At 38.6% G+C, this 25,429-nt stretch overlaps 1 protein-coding gene across 1 annotated transcript in view; it reads right to left on the bottom strand.

The window, feature by feature from the left end:
- Window positions 1-25,429, bottom strand: part of LOC149138026 (NAD(P)-binding Rossmann-fold superfamily protein) — a 332,971-nt gene that overhangs the window by 53,934 nt on the left and 253,608 nt on the right. The window contains exon 7 of the mRNA XM_089448107.1: window positions 13,085-13,164. Coding sequence (XP_089304233.1) covers window positions 13,085-13,164 — 80 coding nt within the window. The remainder of the gene's footprint in view (window positions 1-13,084; window positions 13,165-25,429) is intronic.

The raw sequence follows: 25,429 nt of genomic DNA, 5'->3' as shown, positions 1-25,429 counted from the left end.
ATCTTGTTCAAGGGAAAATCAAGAAACCAACAGATGAAGCAAAGAAAGAGAAGTTTAGAGAATCTGAAATTGTAGCCATGAACCTAATAGTGGATGGAGTAAAGGAAGGACAGCTTAATTCCATACATTTCCAACATAGATTTCGCTCAAGAAATGTATGAGGCTCTCTACAAATTATTCATAATCAAAACATTGGTCAAATAGCAAGCCTCAAGAATGAACTAAGAACTGTTAAGATGACGAATGATAATATTGTTTCATCATATTTTGTAAGAATCTCCAGAATAAGAGATGAACTCCAAGCAATAGATGAAATCATACCAAAAAAGGACCTCGTATTTACTGCTCTTCTAGGAATACCAAAATCTTGGAGTGCTTTTTGCATCAGAAATCAACAATTGGAAGGAAACTCCAACATTTGAACAAATGTGGAATGCATGCAATCAAGAAGAAGCTCGAATATCATTAGTAAACAACAAGAAGGAAGATAAAGAAGAAAACACCTCTAATGCCTACTATGCTCATCACAAGAAGAAGGGAACCTTCAATAAGTTCAAAGGACCAAAGAAGAGAGTTGACCTATCAAAGATTGAATGTTATAATTTCCATAAGATGGGTCATTATAAAAGTCACTGTCTTGAGAATCCAAGGAATAGAAGGAGAGATAGGGATCAAGCAAATATTATTGATGAAGCTCCACCGAAGAAGAACAAAATTGAGGAATCAGAAATCAAGGACTTATACTACTAAGTCCTCTCCTACATATCCTTCTTAGACTTGTTGGAAATACAGAGAGGGGGGGTGAATCAGTATTCCATTACAATTGTTACTTTCACCAGTTAGATCATTTATATTTAGAACACAAAATGAACAGTAAGAATAAACGCTTTTATTAATTTCTTTTTCACAATAAATCAAGTATAATGTATATAGGGCTCCAACCCTAGAGGAAGACACCGATCTTCAATCTCCCAGGCTCCAACCTGTTGCCAAGCACCAACTTGGACTTTTGTGAGACTCCGACCTCTAAGGCACCGACCCTATCTTCTCAAGGCACCAACCTTGTGTTTAGAGGCTCCAACCCCTACGGCAACAACCCTTCTCTGGTACAGGCTCCGACCTGGTTTCTTGAGGACACCGATCCTCTAGGACTCCAACCCTATTCTCCAAGGCACCAACCTTGTCTTTTCGAGGCTCCAACCACTTGGGCTCCAACCCACTACAATACTTCATCAAGATATGTTTGGTAGTAACTCACGCCTCTCAAAATCGTCTTCACCGAGTCCTGTCAATCTTCAGCAATGCCTTCTCCAAATCACTTCATCAATGACAACCTTGTCTTCTTAGAAGATGTCAACACTGCTCTTCATATTACCCAAACAAAACTTCTTAAGGTACTACATCAATGCTTCAATCATGCTACTCCTTGATAGTCTCCATACCCAATTCTCAATTTCAAAAGAATCTTCAACTGATCTTCAATATGCTGTTGCAATTAGCCTTCCACTGCTACACAAATTGATCCAAAGTTATCTGCTCTAGGATCCTGACTTCAAGATCTTTGTTGCCAAAACAAGCACAACTTCACAATGACTTCAAGGGTTCTTCAATATTTCTTCAATGTCTGGTCCAAGTGAATAAGCCCAAAAATCTGCTCAAGGTAGCTTCAGAAGTTTTTCCTCAAATGATGCTTCAAGTGGTCTCTTAGCGTTTCCTTCAATTGTCTTTCAATATACAACCAATATTGTGCCTCTAAGATATGTAATATACTGTCAATACTTGTGCTTCCAAAGTCTGCAATAGATTACCAATACTATTTCAAAGTTTTGAAGGGTAATCACTCCTCACAGGTCCAAAAGATATGCTACCAGAGATCTGCACAATAGGATATGCCACCACAAGTCCACAAGCCTTCAACAGAGATCTGAATGTGATTTCTTCACCACAGATCTTGAAAAATGATTTCCGCTATTCTGATGATAACCACAAACCTAAGAGATATTCTTCAAACTACCTTTGTGATAGATATGTTAGCCTTGATAGATCCATGGTCCAATCAAAGGTCACTATGATTTTCACTGCCCTCAAGGAATCCGAAGAGAAGAACTACTGTTACAACAAGTCTGCAATCTTTCAATAGAAATGTTAAACAGGTTCGTAAGTCCAAAATGAAATTTCTGTCACAGTTCTGAAATGTCTCCACAGGTCCGAAGTGTATGTAGCATATATACAGACCTGAGGTAAATTCTTCAACAGATCCGAGCCTTTACTTCCTCAGGACTGTCATAAATCTGTCCCTTAGCAATTTTGTCCACACATAATACTCACAGGTGCAGATCCGAATTTATAGGAGATATCTTAAATGCCCAAACTGTGATTAAAAATTCTCCTCGGCCTTGGTTCACGAGATGTGAACATTCCTTGCTGTTCTGTGTCTTGTTTCTGAAATAATCACCGAATTTATTTATTTTTATCTGAAATGAAATGTTTTGACTTATATTTTTATAGTGATTTCGTCTAGACATGAAGGGACACGTCTTCTGGGAGCAGGCCGACTTGAATTACTGGTTTATTTTTTTGGTCGACTAGGCTGCCAAATAAATTTTTCTAACTTAAAAATTCATTATCTCCTCAACCACCGGGAGTTTGAGGGCGAGTAAGGGCGCATTAGCAAGATAAAAATATACTCTATAAGATGGTATAGGTCTCACTGTGGAAAGATGCCTCCAAGGTGTCAAAAAATTATTTTCTTTGTGACTGCTCTTTGAAATATTTAATGCAGAGGGTGATTAGGACAGCAAGAGGTCATTAGGGCTTCTAAGTTCTTCACCATAGTGTATGTGAGTCATCCATGTCATCATGCATTCATCGAGTGATCTCCAATTCCTTCATTGTCCATGTCATCAAATCTAACGTCACCATATATGTCATCATGTGTGCAGCAATATGTCATTAACCATATGCAACATTCATCAATTTGTTAGAGCAAGGGCTAGATCATCACAAGGAGAGCTTCTTCATCAAGAGTCACTACGAGCATCAATGACAAGGACTCCTTCATCAAGAGTAAGGACATCATCATGATTTCTAGGGCTTCTTCATCAAGAGTAAGGATACAAGAGGTTATGGTGTCTTCATGGTTAGTTCAAGGACATTATGAACAGTAGGCATCTAGGACAAGACTTCTTCTTAGTGACTTGACATCATAATGACATCATTAATAGCTTGTCATCTTCATTAATGGCATCTTTATCAAATAAGAGTTATGACATCATCATCTGCAACCAGGCATCTCCAGAATATTTACCATCTCGGCCAATGCCATATTGACATCAATGACAACCTTGATTAACAAGACTTGTATAGTTTTCCTTTATGTTTTGATTTCTAGAGTGTGTAGGTCTAACATTTCTTGTTGGAACATTTTTGAATTATTTTGATAAGTTGTAGGTATCCCTCAAGATTGGATTAAGAGGGATCCTTCACCATTTTACTAAAGATAAGTATCTTGATCCTTGTTTCCTCTGTTATTTTTAGTTTCCCTCTCATATCAAGATTTGTTTGTATTATATGCTAATAAACTCTCTTTATCTTTTCCTTGGTCAGGAAAGCTTGTTGAATGTTCAAAAGATTATGGAGGAAACTTCAAAGGATAGACTTTTTGTTACAAAGGAAACCCTTCAAGAATTGATGTCCTACAAGGCTTGTCAAGGAACAACTCAAGGTATGTCTTAGACTATAAGCTTTATCATAAAGTTCTCTTCATGTAAAGGTACGATCATTCTTCTTTTGAAATTTACTTTACAATACTGACATCGTTATGTCTAGGGTTTTGAATCACAAAGATTCTTGTTAGGGTGATTAATCATTAGATTGAATCTACCCTCACGATATTATTTGATCATTCTTGTGTAACCCTAACTTTTAGGGTTCACTAAAAAACCCTAGCCTCTTGTTGCTAAGGGTATGTCAATATTGATTATGAATCCCTAGTCTACTTAGGGTTGTTGATGAAATCTAGAATTCCTATTCTTCTGATTAAGTTTTGGTATTGTTATGATAGAAACCCTAGCCTTTTAGGGTTTGCTATTAATGTCTAAGTTATTCATTGAAACCCTAGATCTTTAGGGTTTATGAGCAAAACCTCTGTAATATCAATAGTAAGATCCTAGGAATTAAGCCCTAGGTGTATGTTCGTATGTTTGATTGAAACCCTAGCCTAGAAGAAGAATTGATGTATTTCTAACTTCGATGTATTGATGTTTGTGTCTTGGGTTTACCTGGTAGTTATTAATGTGAAATGCATCTTAGATATGTATATGAGAGTATGTTAACTTAATTTCTAAATTCTAGGGTATGTAACAAAGCCATAGTAGAGATTGATATTCTAGGATGTGATAATCTTGTTTTCCAATATGATTTAGGTTCGATAAAATCTAGCGTTTGCAACAAACCCTAATAGAGTCTAACATGAAAATTCTAAAAATTGTTGAAACCTTAGATGCATAGTAGAATTGTTATTTGATTGAATTGTTGATATCTAAGGCTTTGTGTCTTGAAGATGGAATCTAGGGTTTGTAATAAATCATAGTAGAGTTTGTCATATATCTCTGAAAGTAATATTGAGGCCCTAGATATAATGAGACTGATATCTTGATTGAGTTGCTTTAAGTCTTGATGATGTAGTCTAGGGTTTGTGACAAAACCCTAGCAAGAAGTTGAGTATGTAACAATTGCAGGTTATAAACCTAACTAAGTTTATGTGTTTGATATCTAAAGTCTAAATGCTTCCATTATAGTAACATGATTTTGGTATAGTTAACTTCATGCTTTTGTATGCTTGTATATGGTTGTACTTGCTATTAAAATTTTGCAGGTACATAATCTTCAAGATGATGAAGATGTTTCTATAAGCATGATAAAGGAAGTTATATATCAGGATGACCTTGATGTCGTAAGAAGGATTGGAGCCATAAAAGGTTCTTTGATGTCATAGAAGAAGGAAGTGGTTGATCTCCCTAAATTAAGAGGGACTCTGGATAGAAGAAAGAGTATATCTCCCAATTGAGAGGAAGGGCATATTACGACAGTGAATACTTTAAGTACTATCGATAAAAGTTCATGAAGTTGCAAACAAAAGACTTGAGAAGATTTTAAGATGAATTTGGTGTTGCTGAAGAAATCAAAGAAGAAAGCTTTCGACAAATTGTATATGGATTATTTGATGATACAAGCAGCATCCGAATGAATGAGGACACCGAAGGTTTGTGTTTATTTATATGTATATTTGAAAGTCTATTACTGATTGGGGTTGTGTTTGTACAGGTAAATCTCTCCATAAGAAGTTGAACGCTTTGGTAGCATGCTCGGACAAATGGATATATCTGGTTTAGTCTATAATGAGAGGTGAAGCATCTAATGGCAAGATGCTTGGGAGGACATCTACCCGGCCTATGTCTTGATGTCTAGATCCCGAAGAGGGAGGGTGGCGTAGGTCATGGAGCTCCGACCGTGGATACGCACCTAGATCCCTGGGTTGATGGTTAGCAAGCGTGATGGTACCTAGAGTGGTTGAAAGCTTGATTCCATCTTAGTCCCACATAAATAAAATACCCTAGTCAGGTATCTAATCTGCAGCACCAAGTGTGCTAGAAATTTTCGTAGTTCATTTGAGATTTTCCATGTACCTCTATATATATGTAATTATGAATATCTCCCTAGTTAAGAGGGAGTGTTGAAGAATGTAACTAGTGCCAGTCTTCATAATTGTACTTGAGTCATAATGTAATAATGTATTTGTCAAAAGAAAGAAAAAGAAATTTTATTACTAAAGAAATTGAGTTATTAAAGGATGGGTTTCATGCTTGGGTCAATATTTTATAAGTCGAAGTCTCAATTAAAGACTTCTAGGGTTTGTCTTGAGTCATTAAAGTCATTGTCATTTTTATTAGACCCTTCTTGGGCTTTTGTTCCATGTAAAAAGATTTATTTTTGAGTAAAAATGGTCATTTGTCACCTCCACACCAAGTCGGCCCTCCTCTCATCAAGTCAGTATGGGTTAGGGAAATCTGACCTCACAAGAAGCTATTGAGCAACTCAACTTCATTTGGAGACAATCATAAAAATTTCGATCTCTAAGAAGTAGTAGCTGAAAAAGAGTGTGAAGCTGCTAGAGGAGGAGAGAAGCTGGGAAGAAGAAAATCAAGTTTTTGGGCTACCTTTCTCTCTCACTTGTGAAGATTTTGGGTTGAAACTAGGACCGAAATTTTGTTTATGTTGCAGGACCGAAGTTCTGAAGGTGGGGCCTCAAAATCCATTGTTGGGGGACAAAATTCTAATCTAAAGTTGCACTTTGAAGAGCCGACACTTGGAATGTTGAGCAAAGGACATCTACTAGGAGGAAGGGTTGATTTGGTGGAGTAGGAAGATCTGTTAGTCTAAGGACTTGGCCTATCTCATTTTGAATCTACTGAAGAAATAGTTTTTGACTAGGTTTCTCCCCTATATATAGAGGTTTTAGCCCTAGCTGAGTGCCTACATCTGGTGTCCATGTTCTTCATGTTTTTGTTCTAATAATTGCTTGATGAAAAGGAGATAAAGGAAGCATATAAATAAGTGAATAAGAACATAATAATATCACAAGTAATTATCAACATAAGAAAATATTTATGCTTTTCCGATTTTCTAACAAAAGGATGAATGTGTGATGTGATGCCTCCAAGTGATTCCAAGTGATGTCTATTTATATGTGGTCTTGGGGGTCGAATTTCCTCTTCTAGATCAACTTGCACTTTTTGTGTTGTCATGGTTCCACATTAAAAATAATATTTTCCCATATGCAAATTAAATTCTTCCAAGGGCTAGTAGGGTCTCCTTATGATGAGAAGGGCTTCCCCAAGGAGGTAATTTCTCGTTGAGCTCCAATTTTGAACACAATTCGATCTTTGAAGATGAAATTATGGGTTGCTGCAATAAATAAATTGTTGCTCCTCCTACTTCGATCTAAAGCACAATTGAGAGATTTGAATTGATCCCTCCTTGTCGACTAGCTAGGGTGTATCGTTGCAACACCAAAAACAATCTAGACAGATCAGCTAGGGTGGATAGCACATCACTGAAACTATCCTCCTTACATGGGTTCACACCCTTACATTCAAGCTCAAAGAGCTCACACTCAATATCAAAGACAATCATCAATGCATACCCAAAAGTGAGCTCCAATTCTCCTTTTATAACTTTTATTATTAGAATACCATGGGTCATTGGAATACCAGGGTCATCAAAATACCATGGAACTCCATTTTTACCTTTTTCTCGCTCAATAATATAAAGTGACTTTATAAAGTTTTATCCTTTAATTAATCAAAAGTCACTTAATAATCACTTTTTAATTTAATTACTCAATATCACCTTAGAGATGACATTAAATAAATAAATTTATCAACTCTTGTCTTCTTTTCTCAAAAAGGGCCATTACATCTAAAGATAAAGATATATACCAGCATAATTTGATATGGAAGCCTTAGCATAAATATGATATATACTCCAACAAAAGATAGCACAATTCACCCGAGATTTTCCTCCCTGTAACCTACAAATTTCCAATATTCCTTGGCCTTCTTATTGGGAAATTTCTCCACTCGAACTTCTGATCTGCAAATGAAAAGAGCTCATTGTTTTTTTGCCTTTTTTCCTCCAATAGTTTTACAATAAAATATTATTTAGAAATGTCTAGAGGACCTTAGGTCCTTCTTTTCTCCAAGAAATATCTATAAGAGGTTATGAGAAGGGTATAGAAATGCCACTTGTTCTCTTGGCATGAGAAAACTCTTGAAGATGTTTTCCTTCTTAGATAAATAGACTGCTCTAGGACCTTCTAGGTTGAGCATTCCCTTGTAGATAAGCACTCCTTAACTATCCTTAGAAAATAATAATAGATGACAAATCAAAGTTGTTCTGCAAGGTAGGGAAATACTCCTTGGGATCATAAAAGAATGTCATGCATCTTCATTAGACCAAGGGTGTCCCTGTTACCCACCATTTTGTGGGTTATATCCCTAAGAGAAATTTTCTCTCCAAGATGGTCCTCAATTGGCAGCTAGCAGCCACCAGCTAGCTCATTGTGCCATTTCTCTGTCACCTAAGCCAGCCATGTGGTCCCTCACCCATCTGTCATGATCATATGTTCGAAGGTGGGCCTCCCGAAGCTAAAGGTATGCCTTGTCATTTGGTAATTGAGTATTGTAGTTTAGTTAACGTGGATACTTTTGGGCATGTATTAATGGGGGTAATTTGGTGGAAAGAGTGGTCTAGGTTTGTGCTCTTGTCCCATAGATCTCTTTTGGATGTTAACCTTGGACTCTAGTCCTACTTTGGGCTTTACGGATGGTACTATATGGGAAACCCTGATTTTGGTTGTGTGGTCCCACTCCCTCATCCACATATATCACTCCCATTCCACTCATTATAACCCCATCCATCATTTCTCCCACCTGGGTCCACATTCCTCCACTGAGTCCACATTAGGTTAACCTTCCCCTTCCCTTTTCCCACACCTTGGGTCGGGCCTGGAACAATGCCCTAGAGGTTGATGTAAGTAAACGAAAATTAAAAACATAATTGGCCACATTCAACAGGAAAATGTACCACAAAATGCAAAAGATGGCTAGGACAAACACATTTAGCACGCGAGAAAGAGCCAATACATGAGCTCTACCCCATTATCATGGCCATAGGCCTAAATCAACCCCCGATTCCTATAGGCCTCGATCAACCCCCTTTATCATTCAAGAACCAATGATTGTACCAACCCCTGGTGGGAAATCAACTGCCCTACCCTAAAGGGGGTATCCACTGCTATACCTTACACATCATGCTCTTATCCCTTAAGCTCTGAGCAGTTAATCAAAGAAAAATCATTAAAGGCAAAAGTCATATAAAGAAGGGTGGAAAAATCAAGGTCGAGGCACCTCATGTACCACGATTGCTCCCTCCTATATATTATATACCCAAGTGTGTGCTTCCCTTTTGCTAGCTACCATAGTACCCCAACTTGTGGCCCAGGGCTGCCCCTTTTCATTCCCTACTCCATTCATTTCTTTATCACATACCACCACCCTTTAAAGGATGTACCTTGGACATACTATCCCCTTTAAAGGTAAAAACCACCTAATAGGATACTTGGTTAACCCCATTTGGAGCTTGGAGATATTAGCACATACCAAAGCCCACTATGGAAGGGCATGCCATTATGAAGTGCCACCTATTTTCCATGGTTTGTAAGCTCTTTAACTCTATTTCCTTTGATGACTTGTTGTACTAGAAGGCTAGGGGACATATTGGATCTTATGCAAGATTGCAGATGGCCTCCATTTTGGGTTTGGTCTCCCTATATGGGGTCCTAACCCTCCAGAGGGCTACATTGGCACATATAGGGTGTGTGTTGAGAGCCATGGACCTCCATAGCAGTAGACAGCACTCCATGGATCCCCAGAGATGTTCAGAGATTTCTCGAGATTCACCTATTGGACAAGGAAGACGCACCAGATTCACCATGCCTAGTCGGCCCCGCTATTGTACCATACACTTGGCAGATAACCCGGGACGTATGTTGATGTGGCATCAATTACACCATCCTATGAGCCCTTAAAGATGGTCGACAGGCATCCTCGACCTACTTAGAGACCCATGAGGTTACTTGTGTGCCCTCAAACCCATTAGGAGCACGACAAGTTTATCATTTGGAGAACAAGGGGCCAATGCCTTGTCCACTACTTTTGGGAGTCCTATTCATCATTCTGGCACTTATGGACTTCATCAGGCTTCTTAGAAGGCCCGACGACATGTATTGTTGATCATTCAACCTCTTGAGAGGCTTATTCGTTTGTTTATGAGCTAGTTTGGTGGGCTAGTCACCAAAAGTTAGTTATTTTGCACATCATTTTTTTTAAGGGCTAATGTAGGCCCAAGTAGCTAAATCAAACCCATTAGAAATGTATAAATAGAAGTGATGAGGATTCATTTTAGCATCATCACTTGGTTTGGACTTGCATCTCTCTATATATTTTCACTATTCCTTCTTAGTGGATGAAATTTTGGAGCATGGATGAATTTTGATGCTTGGATTATCTTTTCTTATCTTGGAGCTTCTTGATTCGCAAGTTTATTGATGGTTGGATATATTCTCTTACATGTAAGTACAAATTTGATGTTATTTCTTCTTTTACTTTGTCACGTGCATTGATGATGAGATTGTTGCTATATTGGGGCTAATTGTTGCATGCATTTACTGCTAAATTACATAATTATCTTTCTATATAGCATCTCTCTATGTATGGGCCATGTATGTTGAACGAATTCTCCTAGGGATAATTCTATGGTTGAATTTATCTTGACAAGCCATCATAACTCGCAAAACGAAGTGTAAAAGTCTTAAGGTCACTCTCCTTTGCCCTAATGACAAGCGAAGTTGTCCTTGAACTTTGAAGCCTCCTTGACCTAGAAACGATGCTCATTCTCATATTTTTCTTGACTCCAATCTCCCCAAAGGATTAGGAACTGGTCTACCATAAGGTGATCACTTAATGGATCATTTTTCTTCACCTCTCCTTCTTTATTCTAGGTCTAGCCACATTAGGGCCCTAGGGCATCACTTTCCCGACAAACCACCCATAGAAAAACTTCAATCTCTTGACCTTTACTGCGTTGGTGTGTCTCCTAGGCCTCCTCCAAATTTGAGGGAATTCCGACGGTGAGGTTGTGAGATATCCCAAGCCCTAGCCTCGAGATTGATTCTTTCCCTAAGCTAGTTCCTCATAGGGATCATTTTGCACTTTTACAAGAAAATCATTTCGTTGATCCCCTTCTCCTCCTTGTTTAGGTCAAGTTCATCATTGGTTGCTAAACTCCCTCCTCTTGACCTAGCCTGGGTCCACTTGGTCCCGTGTGGTCCCATACCTCATCAAAATAATTCTTCAAAAACCACTTGGAAACCAAGTTCCATAAGGATTTTAGGGATTGGGAAGCTCCTTTACAATTCACACTCCTTAAACCTAACATTCAAATCCTCATCCCCTTTTCCTAGAAAATTGTGTACCTTGCTTAAGAAGCAAGAAAATCCCATTCTTGAGTCTCCCCTAGGAAAGGGTCCCCTAGATCACTTCACACCAATTTTAGTTGACCTATTCTTCATAAGTGGTTCTCTATATATCGGGTCTCCTCCCATATGTGAAAGTCCGTAAAGAGTAGGGAGCTTTAGCTGAGGTGACAATGGGCTATTGCTCCATTGTTGCCTTTGACCTAGCAATTGTCCCTTTAGGAATCCCTCCTAGGACCCCTGCTAGTTTGAGTGGTAACAGTTCCTTAAAAACCTCCTTCAAGTTGGGAACTTTAAATGTGGCTAGCACTTGCAGCAAATTTAAAATCACCATAACTACCTCAATATTGGTCGTAATTTCCATCATGACCACAATTGTAAAATGTTGCATCCACTATGCCCGTACTAGCACTAATCTAACAGCAATTTGGGAACTCTGTCAAAATATATCTACTTAGCATGCTTAACGCTGCTAGAAAACTCCTTATGTAGTGGATCACATGGGCATATGTGCCCCTAGAATGAGGATCTCACAGAACAATGTGACAGAATGGACGCTTCTCTCCAAAATCATGCAAGGACAAGTGTAGGTAGATGTCAAGTATAACCTCATCTCTTGGTGCACCCTTCAACAAGCTCATCTTCCAATGTTGTACATTAAAATAACATTAAAGGATCAAATCAATGGAGTGCTCGTCAAGATATGGATCCACCTTTCCCTTGGGATAGCAAAAACAAGCCAATGTCTTGAAGGAAGGTATGATGCTCCCCTAAAAGCCTCAATGATGTAAAATGCCTCAAAATATGTAACTTATGCCTTCAGATATGTGAAATGCCACAAAGTACAATTCAGACTAAGAAAATGTATCAGCATATTAGAAGGCACCCCAAAAGCTGAATTTCTATGACAAGTGCAACACCACCTCCAACTATGTGAACTCAACCATAAAACATGCCTCAAAAGACACGAGAACCATAACATGTGAAAGAAAAAGGAAAACATGTAGATCTCCATCTCTCCTAAGCCTAATGAACAACACTGTGTCAGTATTCACTACTCGTATGAAGCTTCTAAAGCTCACATCCTCATCACATTACAGCTGAGAAGAACAGGCAAAAATGAGTTGCATTTTCAGGGGGTAACACTACCTAACCATAAGTTCTAAATACCATACGAGAATGATATGGTATTGGACCAATTCATCGGAGAACAAAATTTTGACATAACATAGCTACAAACCCAAACAATCATAACTTAGAAAAAAGGATAAATAGACCAATAAACTCCATATGTGGAAAATCCTGATTGGAAAAACTGCTCTCTAGTGAGAAACTCAATTCATATTCAATGGTTTTTGTGTTTACAAAGGAGGTTACGACCTGACGGATATATCTATATATATATATATATATAGATATATATATATATATATATATAGGTTTCACGTGTTTTGTTATTTACCCCTAAACCCTCAATTGTGAGAGAAAGAGCCCACCCAATCAAGCACCAATGTGGCCCAAAATCTCGATAAGTCAAGTTTACATACTCCAACATGAATCTGGTATTGAGTGGAGATTATTAACAACATTTGAAAGACTTCGAAAAGAAAATACACAAGAATTTTGTATCTGGAAGTAATCGCCGGTGATGTAATCAGCCATAGAGATGAAGGAATAGATGAGTTGTTTGCTGCTAAATTGTATAATATCATAAAGATCAGAGATAATGATCAATGAACATAAATAAACTACAATGGATATTACAGATGATATTGTACTTTGACTTGATTGCATTTCCAAAGATTAAATCCATTTATCCATCCAAACATCCAACAAATCAACAAAACAATATGAAATGTCTAATTGCTAGCAAGACTAACTCCCTTCAACATGCACTAACAACCAAGTAATTAACCAGTACCTACATTTTTTTCTCTTGCATAAAATAGGAATAAGGTAACCAGGGCATATAGAGCAATAGAGCAACACCTTTCCCTCATAATAACCTCGCAACAAGAAAGATGCAAACCCAAAATCAGCAGCTGATATGTACACAAACCGCTTCACACCTAACACAAATCAAAACCAACTATCGCATTAATAAAGAAGGAAAATATATTGAACTAAACTAACAACTCAATTGCCAATTGAAGTAAATAAATAAATTGTTGAGACCAACGTTGCAAACATCGGCATCAGAATAAAATTGGTAAGGGTTCATAAAACCAAAAAATTATAAAAAACGACAAACGTCGCCAAACTTAAGATACCAACAAAATACCGGTAAAAATCAGCAAACATCAGCTAGGCCAAAAAATAGTGATTTCACAATTTTTTGGGTATAATATCAGGGTTAGGCCAAAAAAAAATGACTTCACAATTTTTTCGCTATAAAATCAGGATGTTTGCAACACTGGTTGAGACCTTCTCTAACTTGGAAGGGATAGCAAGGATGTAAATGGTTAAGAGTTATCGTATTACAATGGTACTATGTTAATGTATTGTTGAATAGTTTAGTTCTTTAGTGTTGAATATTTAATAAGTTAAATAACTTAAGTTTGTAAAATCACACATCATAGATAATATTAAGTTAAATTAGGCTAGTCGTGTCTTAATGAAACAAGATGGTTATCAGGGCATCGTCTTCTTCATCTTTATGTATTGTCATTCGCACACATTGAATAATATGAAGTACTCTCCCTATTTTCTCTGTTAATCAAGGTTGTCATTGATGTCAATATGGCATTTCAATATTCTTGAGATCCCTGGTTCCAGATGATGATGTCAGGACTCTTGTTTGACAAGGATACCATCAATGAAGATGTCAAGCCACGAAGATGTCAAACCATTAATGAAGAAGTCCTAAGGAGCCCTTGAACTAACTATAATGTTGTATATCTAGACCTTAACCCTTGATGACATATGGAGTCATACACTTGATGATGTCATACACTAAATGAATGACCACAATTGATGATGGCCTTGATGAAGGTTGGAAGACTAGATGATGACGTGGAAGATCTCATTTGATGGTTGGAAGACTACCTTGAAACTTTCCTAATGATGCTGCCTATGACTTATCACTGCACAAGTATATGATGACATTGTTGGATAATTGGATACTATCATGATGACATGGATGTCCTACATGATGACACTATGATCCTATGATTGATGACTATGATCCAATGATGAAACAATGGAGAAGCCATGCTGTCCTAAACTTTTTATGCATAAAATTTAAGGACAGTCACAAAGAAAAATATTTGTTTCCACCTTAGAGGCATCTTTTCTCAATGGGACCTAGACCATCTTAAAGAAGATTTTTTCCTCTTTCTAATGAGCCCTTACTTGCCCCAAAACTCCCAGTGGTTAGTGAGAAATTGATTTTTTAAGTGAGAAATTGATTTTTTAAGTTAAAAATTTTTATTTGGCAGCCTAGCCGACCTAAAAAACAGTCATTCAAGTCGGCCTGCTCCCTTAAGACGTGTCCCTTCATTTGGAAGACGAAATCACTATAAATAGAAGTCTTAACACTTCATTTTCATGATAAAATTCGGTGAGAAAACAGAGAAGCAACACAGGAACAGAGAAGAGGCCGAGGAAGACATTGAAGTATACACTTTAGACATCCTTTTTTTTTGATTGGGTATACCTCAGGTTTGTGGACAGCTCAGACCAGTTTTCTGTAAACTAAAAAAGTCAGATCTGTAGTGGAATGTCTTCCAAACCTGTGATGGCATTTTTGGATCTGTAGTGGCATTTTCGGACCTCAGGCACACATAATTTCTGCCCTATATACCTCTGCAACTCTGTAATTTAAGACCCCTGTTGCCTTGATTGCAGACCTCGGTTTTGGCAGAAATAAAGCTCGACTTTCTTCTATTGGAACAGACTTGATCTTGGCAAACAAACCAGTCTCCTGTACTGAGTTTCAGCCTCATAAACAGTGACCTGAAGCAGCATTTGTGTATCCTTTTGGGCAGAATTTTTTGGGATTTTGGATCAGTCTTTTAAAGAAGATTTTGAGAAGGCTTCGAACAGACCTCGTTGCAGATTTTTGAGGGCATGCTTGGGCAGTCCTGTAGCAGCTCAGATTAGTGATTACAGTGGACTATCGTTTGGAGTCTGTAGCAGCTCGAATTTGTGATTGCAGTATCATTTGAAGTTTGTCCACCTGTAGCAGCTCACTGTCACCTATCCTTTCGGACCTGTGGAAACTTATACCCTCGGATTTGTTACAGTCACTTGAGGCTCATTTTTTGAAGCTCGGATTAAGTGTTGAAGTATTGTATTAAGGAACAGACTTGGAGTCAAATTACTACATCGTTTGAAGCAGGCCATTGACATCTCTGAAGAAAATTAAAGGCATCGTTTAAAGCACATTTTGGACCAGCAATTAATCATTCATCTGGAGTCTAGACCTGTGGACAAGTCAACTATAGGAGCTTGGAACAGTTCGGATATGTGACACTTCAAAACAGTGAAGAACTTGTGAGCCTTCAACAGTGATGAATCTGGAGGTGTAAAGGACTTGTGGCCTTGTCAAGGAATTGAAGACTTGAACAGTGAAGACTTGGGTTGACTTTGTTGACACCTAATCATAGGGATTGGGTGAACAATTGTAATTAATGTAAATAAATAATAGAGGAAATGGAGATCTGTTGAACAGATTTGGCATGACTGAACGCAATCCTCTGACTACTCCAATGGAACACAACTTAAAGCTCACATCCACTGAAGGGAAAGAATTTGAGGATGCAACAAAGTATCGACAACTTGTAAGAAGTCTCAACTACCTAACTACTACCAGACCAGATATTTCGTTTGCTGTTGGAATCTCTCCAGGTTTATGCAAAAGCCTTGTGAGGCACATTGGTCTGTTGCAAAAAGAGTTCTAAAGTACTTGAAGGGAACTCAAGACTTTGGAATCAAGTATACACAGGTAAACGACTTCAACTTGATTGGATACTCTAATTCAGACTTCAATGGAGACAAAGAAATTGGGGTATCTACTTCAGGTTATGTTATGAGTCTTGGATCAGGAGCTATCTCCTGGAGATCACGCAAACAATCAGTTCCAGCAGATTCCACAACAGAGGCAGAATATGTGGCAGTAGCTAAGGCAACAAAAGAAATTGTGTGGCTTAGGAAAATTCTTGAAGATTTCCAAGTAAAACAAGAACAATCGACTCCACTCATGATTGACGATACCTTGGCAATAAAGTTGGCCAAGAACCCAAAGTTCCATGATCGAATGAAGCACATCAACACAAAATATCATCTGATTCGACATCATGTTGAGGCCAAAACAATACATCTTCATCATTGTTCCACTAATGAGCAGACTGCAGACATCTTCACCAAAGCGCTTGGAAGAGAAAAGCTTGAAAGATTTAGAACGATGCTTGGACTCACCAACATCCCTTCAGATTAAGGGGAAGAATGTTGACACCTAATCATAGGGATTGGGTGAACAACTGTAATTAGTGTAAATAAATAATAGAGGAAATGGAGAGTCATCCGGAGATGAACTAAACAATCACTCCCTCTTGTATATAATAATAAACAACCTAAATGAATAATACGATTACATTTGAGGAGTTACCTCCTGGTCTGACAGACTTGAAGAAGACTTGTGAAGACATCTTTGGAGCCCATCTCTTGGCCCATCTTGAGCAGCATTCTTGAAGTCTCCTTGGAGCACCATTAAATACATTTTGGAACAATATTGTAGACACCTTTGAGCAGCTTGAAGATCCTTGAAGCAAAAGTAACTTGAAGAAAGTTGTTTGGAAGACCTAGTGCAGAACTTGAGCAATTTATTGAAGACACCTTTGAGGCATTATTGAAGACATCTGAAGACACTTGTGGAAGTTGATCTTGAGACACCCTTGGAGACCATGATGCATCATTGAAGCCATCATGAGGTAACCTTGGAGAATTTTGTGTGGATAACATGAAGAGTTGTGGAGATACCTTCATGTGAAGACAAGGTTGTCATTGATGACGTGACGTGGAGACTAAGTGAAGGGGTAGTTGAAGATTGACAGGGCACGTTGAAGAAGACATTGGTAGTCGTGAAGTATAACCAAATATATCTTGACGAAGTAAAGCTAAGGGTTGGAGCCTAAGAGGTTGGAGCCTCAAATAGACAAGGTTGGTGCCTTGGAAGATAGGGTCGGAGCCCTAGAGGATCGGAGTCCTCAAGAAACCAAGTCAGAGCCTGAACCAAATATAGGGTTGGAGCCCTTCAGGTTGGTGCCTCAAAATTGACAAGGTTGGAGCATTGGAAGTCCAAGTCGGTGCTTGGCAAATACAGGTTGGAGCCTAGGAGATTGAAGATCGGTGTCTTCATCTAGGGTTGGAGCCCTACATATATTGTATTTGATTTATTGAAGAAATTAATAAAAGAATTTATTCTTATTGTTCATTTTGTGTTCTACATATAAGTGATCTAATTGGTAAAAGTAACACTTGAAAGGAATACTAATTCACCCCCCCCTCTCAGTGTTTCCAACATTCTCTCTCTTCTCTAGATGATTATATGGTGCTATTGTGGTGTTCCTTGTTAGCTGAAACACAACATTCATAGCAAAAGTGGCAGAATATAGCTACAGAAAGGAAATAAACAAAACCAGAATTGAGAAATAGCAGTAGTAAACAAATCCTTATTAATATTTGGAAATTGATGTAATGTTCACTTGCCTCTTCAATGGGGAGACCTCCAATATGAGCAAAACTCCAAATACAAAAATATTCACTTGATGATTCAGTACATACCTTCTACTATAATATATAGTTTCTAATTGACCAAAACCATAACCGCTGAGTGTATCTCCATCAACTAGTGGATTTTCTTAAAATAGGCCACTTATATTTATTGATTTCACACTCTACTACTTCATGGGGCCTTATTTAATAGATATGGACCTCAATACACTAAGTAACAATATGTTCCACTAAGGGAGTTTGAGTGGGACCAGTTACTCTCTCTCACCTAGGGGGTAACTACAGAAGATCACTCTTCCAAGATCCACAATATAGACAATGGTGCAAGAGATGATGACTGTCACCCACCATTTTTAAGGGGAACGTAAAGGTTTTTTTAAGAGAAAATTTGTGTCCAACTATTCTGAAATATGTGAAGGGAACCAACTTATGCTCCAGAACCTTCAGTGAAAGGAGCACCCATGGAGGTTCAGGATAATTTTTAATGTAATATAGTATAATAAACCCTCAAGCAGCACAGAAGAAAGATGGTCAATGATGTTTCGAAGAACAAACTGATTATACAGGGCATTGTCTTCTTCATCTTGATGTATTGTAATTTGCACACATTGAATAATATCAAGTACTCTCACTATTTTCTCTCTTCTCTCTCTAGATAATTATATGGTACTATTGAGGTATTCCTTGTTAGCTGAAAAAGAACATTCATAGCAAAAGAAGCAGGATATAGCTGCAGAAAGGAAATAAACAAGACCAGAATTGAGAAATAGCAGCAGCAAACAAACCTTTGTTTACAATTTAGCACTGGGCACAATGTTCACTTGCCCCTTCAATGGGGAGACCTCCAATATGAACAAAGCTCCAAATACAATAATATTCACTTGATGATTCACTACATACCTTCTACTATAATATATAGTTTCTAATTGACCAAAACCATAACCGCCGAGTATATCTCCATTAATAAGGTCTCAACTAATAAGTAGCAATTTTTTTTAAATGAGAGCATTTAAATTTATTGATTTCACACTCTACTACCTCATGGGGCCTTATTTAATAGAGTTGGACCTCAATAGACTAAGTAACAATATATTCCACTAAAAGAGCTAGGGTGGGACCTGTTACCGTCCTCTCAACTAGGGGGTAACTAGAGAAGATTCTTCTTCCATTATCCACAATATAAATAGTGGTGCCAGAGACTATGATAGTTACCATTTCTATGGGGACCCTGTTGTCGCACAGATGGTCACGACAACGCTCAGACCGGGGGCTGTCACCCTGATCCCCGATCCCTCCGTTTAAGCCGTCTCCCGAGGCTAAGGGGGGTTAGACCCTATGGGATGAATGAAAACCAATTGTGGACCAGTTGGGTCGGGAGACAAAGCAAGGCAATACCAGTGCTTGATTTTAGGAATTAATGTACCAGTGCCTTATGGAGTTAATGATTAAATGATTATTTATTAAATGCTGCAGAAATATGAACTTTGTAATTCCACCATTAACAATCATTTATCATCAAATGACCCAAGCAATGCAAGATATTCAGTAAATTCACAATGCTTTAACGATGATCCCGCAATTAAACTTCAAGAAAAATTAAATGCTTTAAATGATCATAAAATTTAAATGGTGACCAGTGACCACTTTCACATAGCTAACTTCAAAATAAAAATTAAGTGCATTTAACTATAGCGAAATGGAACATAGGGACACTAAAAATGAAATTTTCAATTTTTTGTTAAGCTTTTCTTAACAACAAAAAAATTTAATTTTTTAATATTTTTATATTTTTATAAAATTTTAAGTTTAAAATAAAACAAGATTGAAATCTAAATAAATAAAATTTAAATCTAAATCTAACACTTTATCATATATACATTAAAAAAGGGAAAATCTAAATTCTAAAAAAAGAAAACTTTTATTTCTTTTTTTTTTAATTTTTAACTTCTATATTTTTTATATTAAAATTAAAAATCAGAATAAAGCCTAAATCTATTCCAAACTAAAATTCTAAAAATGAAAAGGAAACTTTTTTTATTTTTCTAAACCATTTATGATTTTTTATATTTTTTTTATTGATTTTTTATTTTTGATTTATTCTAAAATAAAATAAAACCAAACCAAACTAAAACCAAAAAAAAAAAAACACCTTCTACATGAAAATTTAATTTAAAACTAAAACCTAAGACTAAAAGCTAGGCTAAAATCAGAATAAAATAACTAACACCTATTGAATATACAATATAAAAAATCGAATTTGCTTTTATATATATATATATATATATATATATATATATATATATATATATTCTGAGTTTGAAATTAAAATGAAACAAAACTAAAATGAAATAAGTTAAAAAAAAAGGAAACCTAACCATAAAAAATACCTATGCTAAACCTATACTAGCCCGCATAATAAAAAAGGTTTGATAACCCTTACTCACGCATACAAAAAAAGGAAATCGAAAAGTTTTGAATAGGTGATTATGCTTGCAAGTTCAAAGAAGCTTGGACAGCCGCAAAAGGACCACGGAACAGAGGAAGGAGCCGATGGAAGGCAGCTCAAATGGAGACGCGGAGGAGGTAAACATTGTCTTCAAAAGTTTGTGGCAGCGAGGAAGAGCAAGATGATGACTAAACTCAGCAAAAGACTGCGTGGATGGCCAATGTGAGGATGATAGAAGGGTGCAGCAGACAACAATGAAATACGCAGGCAGAGGGATGTGAGGGCTATGGAAGGATTTGATGGGGGATTGAGAGGCTACGTAGAGAATCACAGTGGTATTCATCATGTGTACAAACAACTCACTTAAGAGCTTCTGCAACCATGCAGCTTCACACAAGATCATACTCGTAGCTGTGTATTCAGTCTCGGCGATGCTTATAGCAACCGATTTCTGCTTCCTACTCATCCATGATATCGACGCAGAATCCAAAGAGAACCAGCACTGAGAAGTGCTCTAGTGATCCTCCACACTGCCTGCCCACTCAACATTCGAATAATCATGCAGTTTCATATTTCCGGGAGTGTATCTCAATCCATGAGAGATTGTGCCCCAAAGATATCTCAGAAGATTCTTGGCACCAATCCAGTGAGGCTCAACCAAATATGAGCTCACCATGCTAATTGCAAACCCTAGGCTAGAGGGTTGTGGAGGATTTGGCACAAAAAAGTCTTTTGTGGGCTTGAAATCCAAGATTGGGGTTTGTACCCAAAGTGTTGGGGCAAAACTATGAGGAGAATTTGACATGTGAGTGATGGAGATGATAGAGAACTTCAAGAGCAACCGGAGGCAATGAAAATCATCAAAATCTGAGTTGTAGTAATTGAGTTATGAATTTTTGAAGGTTTTGTGTGGGTGAATTAGTCCCAAGATCAAGTCCGCCTTAGCATAACAAGCCCTTCTTGAATGGTTGGATGTCACCATAGGAAGAGATATAAATACGAATGAGGAAGAGCCTCATTCCTTATCCAATATGGAATCTTTTCCTCATGTAAAGTATGAAACTAGAAGGTCGAGTTCCCTAAGGTAGCCGCAGCCTAGAAGGAGAGGAGAACGATTCTGATTTGGGATGTTTTTGGGTTTTTTTTGGGGTTGTGGTTTGCAAGTAAAGGCAGCGAACAGGAGGAGACTAGGCCGAGTGGGTGAGGGGTTGTTTTGGGCATAAGAATTAACAGGAGCCTCTCTAATAGCAAGTCGTATATTTCTGTGTAAAACGCAGGTGGGAAGGACGTTGTTTAGGGAGGCCAAACAGCCTACTAGGCTCCCGAAACAAGGCCGCATTATCTCCATGTAAAGTGCAGGAAAAAGGAGGCTTGTAGGAGGGATAAGTCTCGTCTTATGCAGAGATAGTATGCCCTAACCAGGGCCGAGGACCAAAACGAGGAATAACTCAGATTCCAAGAAGTTTTGGAGCGCAGATTTCCTTAGATCCAAGGGTATTGGAAGAGCAAAAGGTGGACATTTCCAAGGAGGAATAATGTAGGTTGGAGGGTTGTTCTAGAGGAGCTACAACAACAGTTTTGTGGACAAGTTTGGCGAACATCTTATGAGCAATCATCATCAACAGTTGCACAAGGTCAAGAGGAGCAGCAGGGGGTTGTAGGACAGGTATGTCATCTCTTGAGTTGATGTTGACTTGCAGGTGGATGTAGTGTCCTAGTGTTAGACAATTTGTTTGTTTGGTATTGGACACCCATGGTCTAATGGAGGGTAGCGTGACAATGGACCAAGTGTGGGCCTAGATAAGGTAGAGTTGTAGTAGCCTAAAGAACAACTCGAGAGGCTTGTTGAAGCTTGCTTCAAGCCCAAACAAATAAGTCTCTTAAAAGGACTAAGGGATTGTTAGATGTGGCAAAAGGAGAGCTCATAGGTCTGATCAGCCAAGAGCAGTTTGAGTGGCCCTAGACTTGCCTTATGGAGAAGGACATCTACAACAAAAGTTGGGCAATCCTCCTAGTCCATGTTCATTGGGGGAGAAGGACATCTTGCAGTGATAGGAGGCAACCCTCTATGCCCTATGTTAGTATTCATTGGAGCAAAGTAGGAAGATTATAGTGGGTTGTGTTACCTGCCATCTATGGGTAGTATTCATAGGAGAAAAGTTTCTACAAGATGATCCTAAATTAGCAGCCAGCAGCCCCTTGCAGCCACCAGATAACTCGATGTGCCACTAGCTCCGCCACCTGAGCCTGTTGTGTGGTCCCTCTCCCATCTATTATGATCGTATGTTTGAAAGTGGGCCTCCCAACCCCGAAAGTATGTCTTTTAATTGGTGCAATTGGGTAATTTTGTTTACTTATCATGGACACTTTGGGCATGGATTGGTGGGGGGATTCGGCGGAAAGAGTGGTCTAGGCCTGTACTCATGTCTCCTCTACTCGATATGGTGGATAGCCTTGTATCCTAGTCTTGTGGGATCTCCTTTACTGGCCATTAGCTTTAGGGTTAGCACTACATGGGAAATCCCGATTTTGGTTGTGTGTTCCCACTTCCCGACACCTTATACATCACTCCCCTCCGCTCATTTTAAACCCATTTACCACTTTTCCCATCCAGGTCCGCATTTGAAGACTGGGTCCACAAAGGGTTAGCCTCCCCTCACCTTGCCCACACCTTGGCTTGGGCCTAGAATGATGCCCCGAAGATTGTTGCAACTAAAAAGAAAAGAAAAATCATAATTTGGCCACTTTCAATAGGAAATGTACCACAAAATGCAAAAGATGGATGGGACATACAAATTTAGCACATGGCCAAAAGCTAAACATGAGCTCCACCCCTTATGTATGGCCATCACACTGGTTCCTATGGGCCCTAGATGAGCCTCCTCCACATTAAGGAACCCATGATTGTCCCAACCCCTAGTGGGCAATGCATTTCTCCACCTTAAAGGGTGTATCTACTGTGGTATCCTATGCATAAAGCCAAAAGGCAATTATGAAGAAAAATCAACAAAAACAAAAGGCATATGAAGAAGTGTGGAAAAACAAAAGCCGAGGTAACTCATGTAACACAATTTCTCCCTCCTACACTCATATACCAAAGTGTGGGCTTCCCCTATTATAGCTACCCTTTTACCATGGCATGTGGCTTGAAGTCTTCCCCTGATCCCCACTCTATTCCATCGTTATATCACATGCCACCTACAACTTTATGGATGTACCATGGACATGTCACCCCCTTTAAAAGCTAAAACCACCTAATAGGGTCCTTGGTTAAACCCCTTATTGAGCTTGGAGACAGTTGTACTAGTACATGCCAAAGCCCACTATGGAAGGGCATGCCACCATGAAGTGTCCATTTGATTCCGTGATTTGTAAGCTCTTTTACTTGATTACTCTAATGATTTGTTGTATTGGAGGGCAAAGGGGCGTATTGATTCTTATGCATGATTGCAAGTGTGTCTCCATTTGGGGTTTGGTTTCCTTATACGGGGCTCCAAACGCTCTAGAGGGTCACATTGGCACTTGTAGAGTGAGCGTTGAGAGCCATGAGCTTCCACCATAGTAGAGAGCACTTCATGGATCCCCAACAACATTCATTGATGGCTCGTGTTGCACCTTTTGGATGAGGATTTTGCACCTGGATCACCACGCCCAGTCGGCTTCACAGTTGTACCATACACCTGGAAAACATTCCAGGGCCCAGACGAGGATGTGTCTCACCATGGGAGACAAAGGGAGGGCTTACATTAGCATTCTAGCCCTTAGAGATGTTTATAGGCATTGTCAATCTACTTGGAGACCCATGAGGATGTCAATGTGCCCCCACACCCACTTGGAGACACCATATGTGACCTGCAAAGTTATCCCAGAGAGGCAGCGTAGAGCTCTACACAATAGCTTCAAAAAGGGCAGTTCGATTTGCTGGAGAGAAAATCGTTCTCAGATCTATAGGTCGGGCAAAGGTTCTAGAGGGCCGGAGAGATGAATTTCTCAGTGGTAGAAGGCAAAACGACTTCATCAAAGACCAGCCAAAGGCTAGACGTCATAGTGACTACGCAATCCAGCACAGAGGGTGATGCAGAAGCTTCAGGAGGCCGAGTTTTCTATAGGCAAGTTGTGTCGGGATTGCTTGTGGAGGAAGGGTAAATTCCCTTCAATAATTTTGCCCAGATTTTCTTGCTATGGATAGCCAGTTTCAGGTATCCAGATTGTACTCAAATTTTCACTGCAGCATAATTATAAAAAACCCTCGCTACTGCACCGATTTTCCCAAGATGGGTTTTTCCTGGGACATTTGTCCATAAATAATTGTCTCATATTTTATGTGTGTGTGCTAGCATTTCTCAGTTTCCAACGCATTACTTTTCCGCAGTATTTTATTTGTGAAAGTTGCAATGTGTTTATTTCGATATTTGTCGTAACAAATTAATTGTTAAATTAATTAACAATTAGTAGAAATAATACCAGTTGCTGCAATAGGATTCCATATTGGAATTTTCACATGGTATCAGGGCACAGTTAATCAGTCGGAGAGCTCAAAGGCGAAAGAAGGAATTCCGTCGTTCAGTAAAGAGCAACATGCCAAAATTCCTCGGGTCAGCGAAGTCTTTTGCTAGGAGGCCAAATTACTTGAGAAAACTTAATTTTTTAGAGCAGAAAAATTTGAGTTTCCAGATCAAGTAATTCCAGAGGCAAAGGGAGCAGCTCAGATTTTTCGTTGGTCAGACCTCTAGCTGGACGCAAAGGGTTCGCGGCCATCTAATGCATCAAATCGCTTTCTCATTCTCTTTCTCATGCGCTTTTTCTCTATGGCAAGCTGTATCACTGATGATGTGGAACATTTTGCTTCAAAACTCTCAGATGAAGTATGTAAGATATGCGTGACATGTCTTTCTTCATTTTGCATCTGCTCTGTCAAGAATGATGGATCAGTCGCACAGGTGTCATGAGTAATAACTTGACCTTTTTTAATTTCTTCTTTGATCATGTCATTCTTAGTTAAATCTTCGTTAATGGAGTTAGCCTCTTTCTTGGGATATTCGCAACAAGACGGGACCTGTGATTTCCTCTCTTCCAGCCTCTTATGTAGTGAACCCATTTCTCTGGCATGTCTTACTATTAACTTTGCTTGATTGAGTTCAGTTTTCACAAATCTT

The sequence above is a fragment of the Pinus tabuliformis genome, chromosome X (assembly GCF_031772625.1).
Source record: "Pinus tabuliformis cultivar Carrire ecotype Pingquan chromosome X, CPIR1, whole genome shotgun sequence".
Lineage (NCBI taxonomy): Eukaryota > Viridiplantae > Streptophyta > Pinopsida > Pinales > Pinaceae > Pinus > Pinus tabuliformis.
Note: the sequence above shows the minus strand (reverse complement) of the source record. Positions and strands in the feature narration are given on the sequence as shown.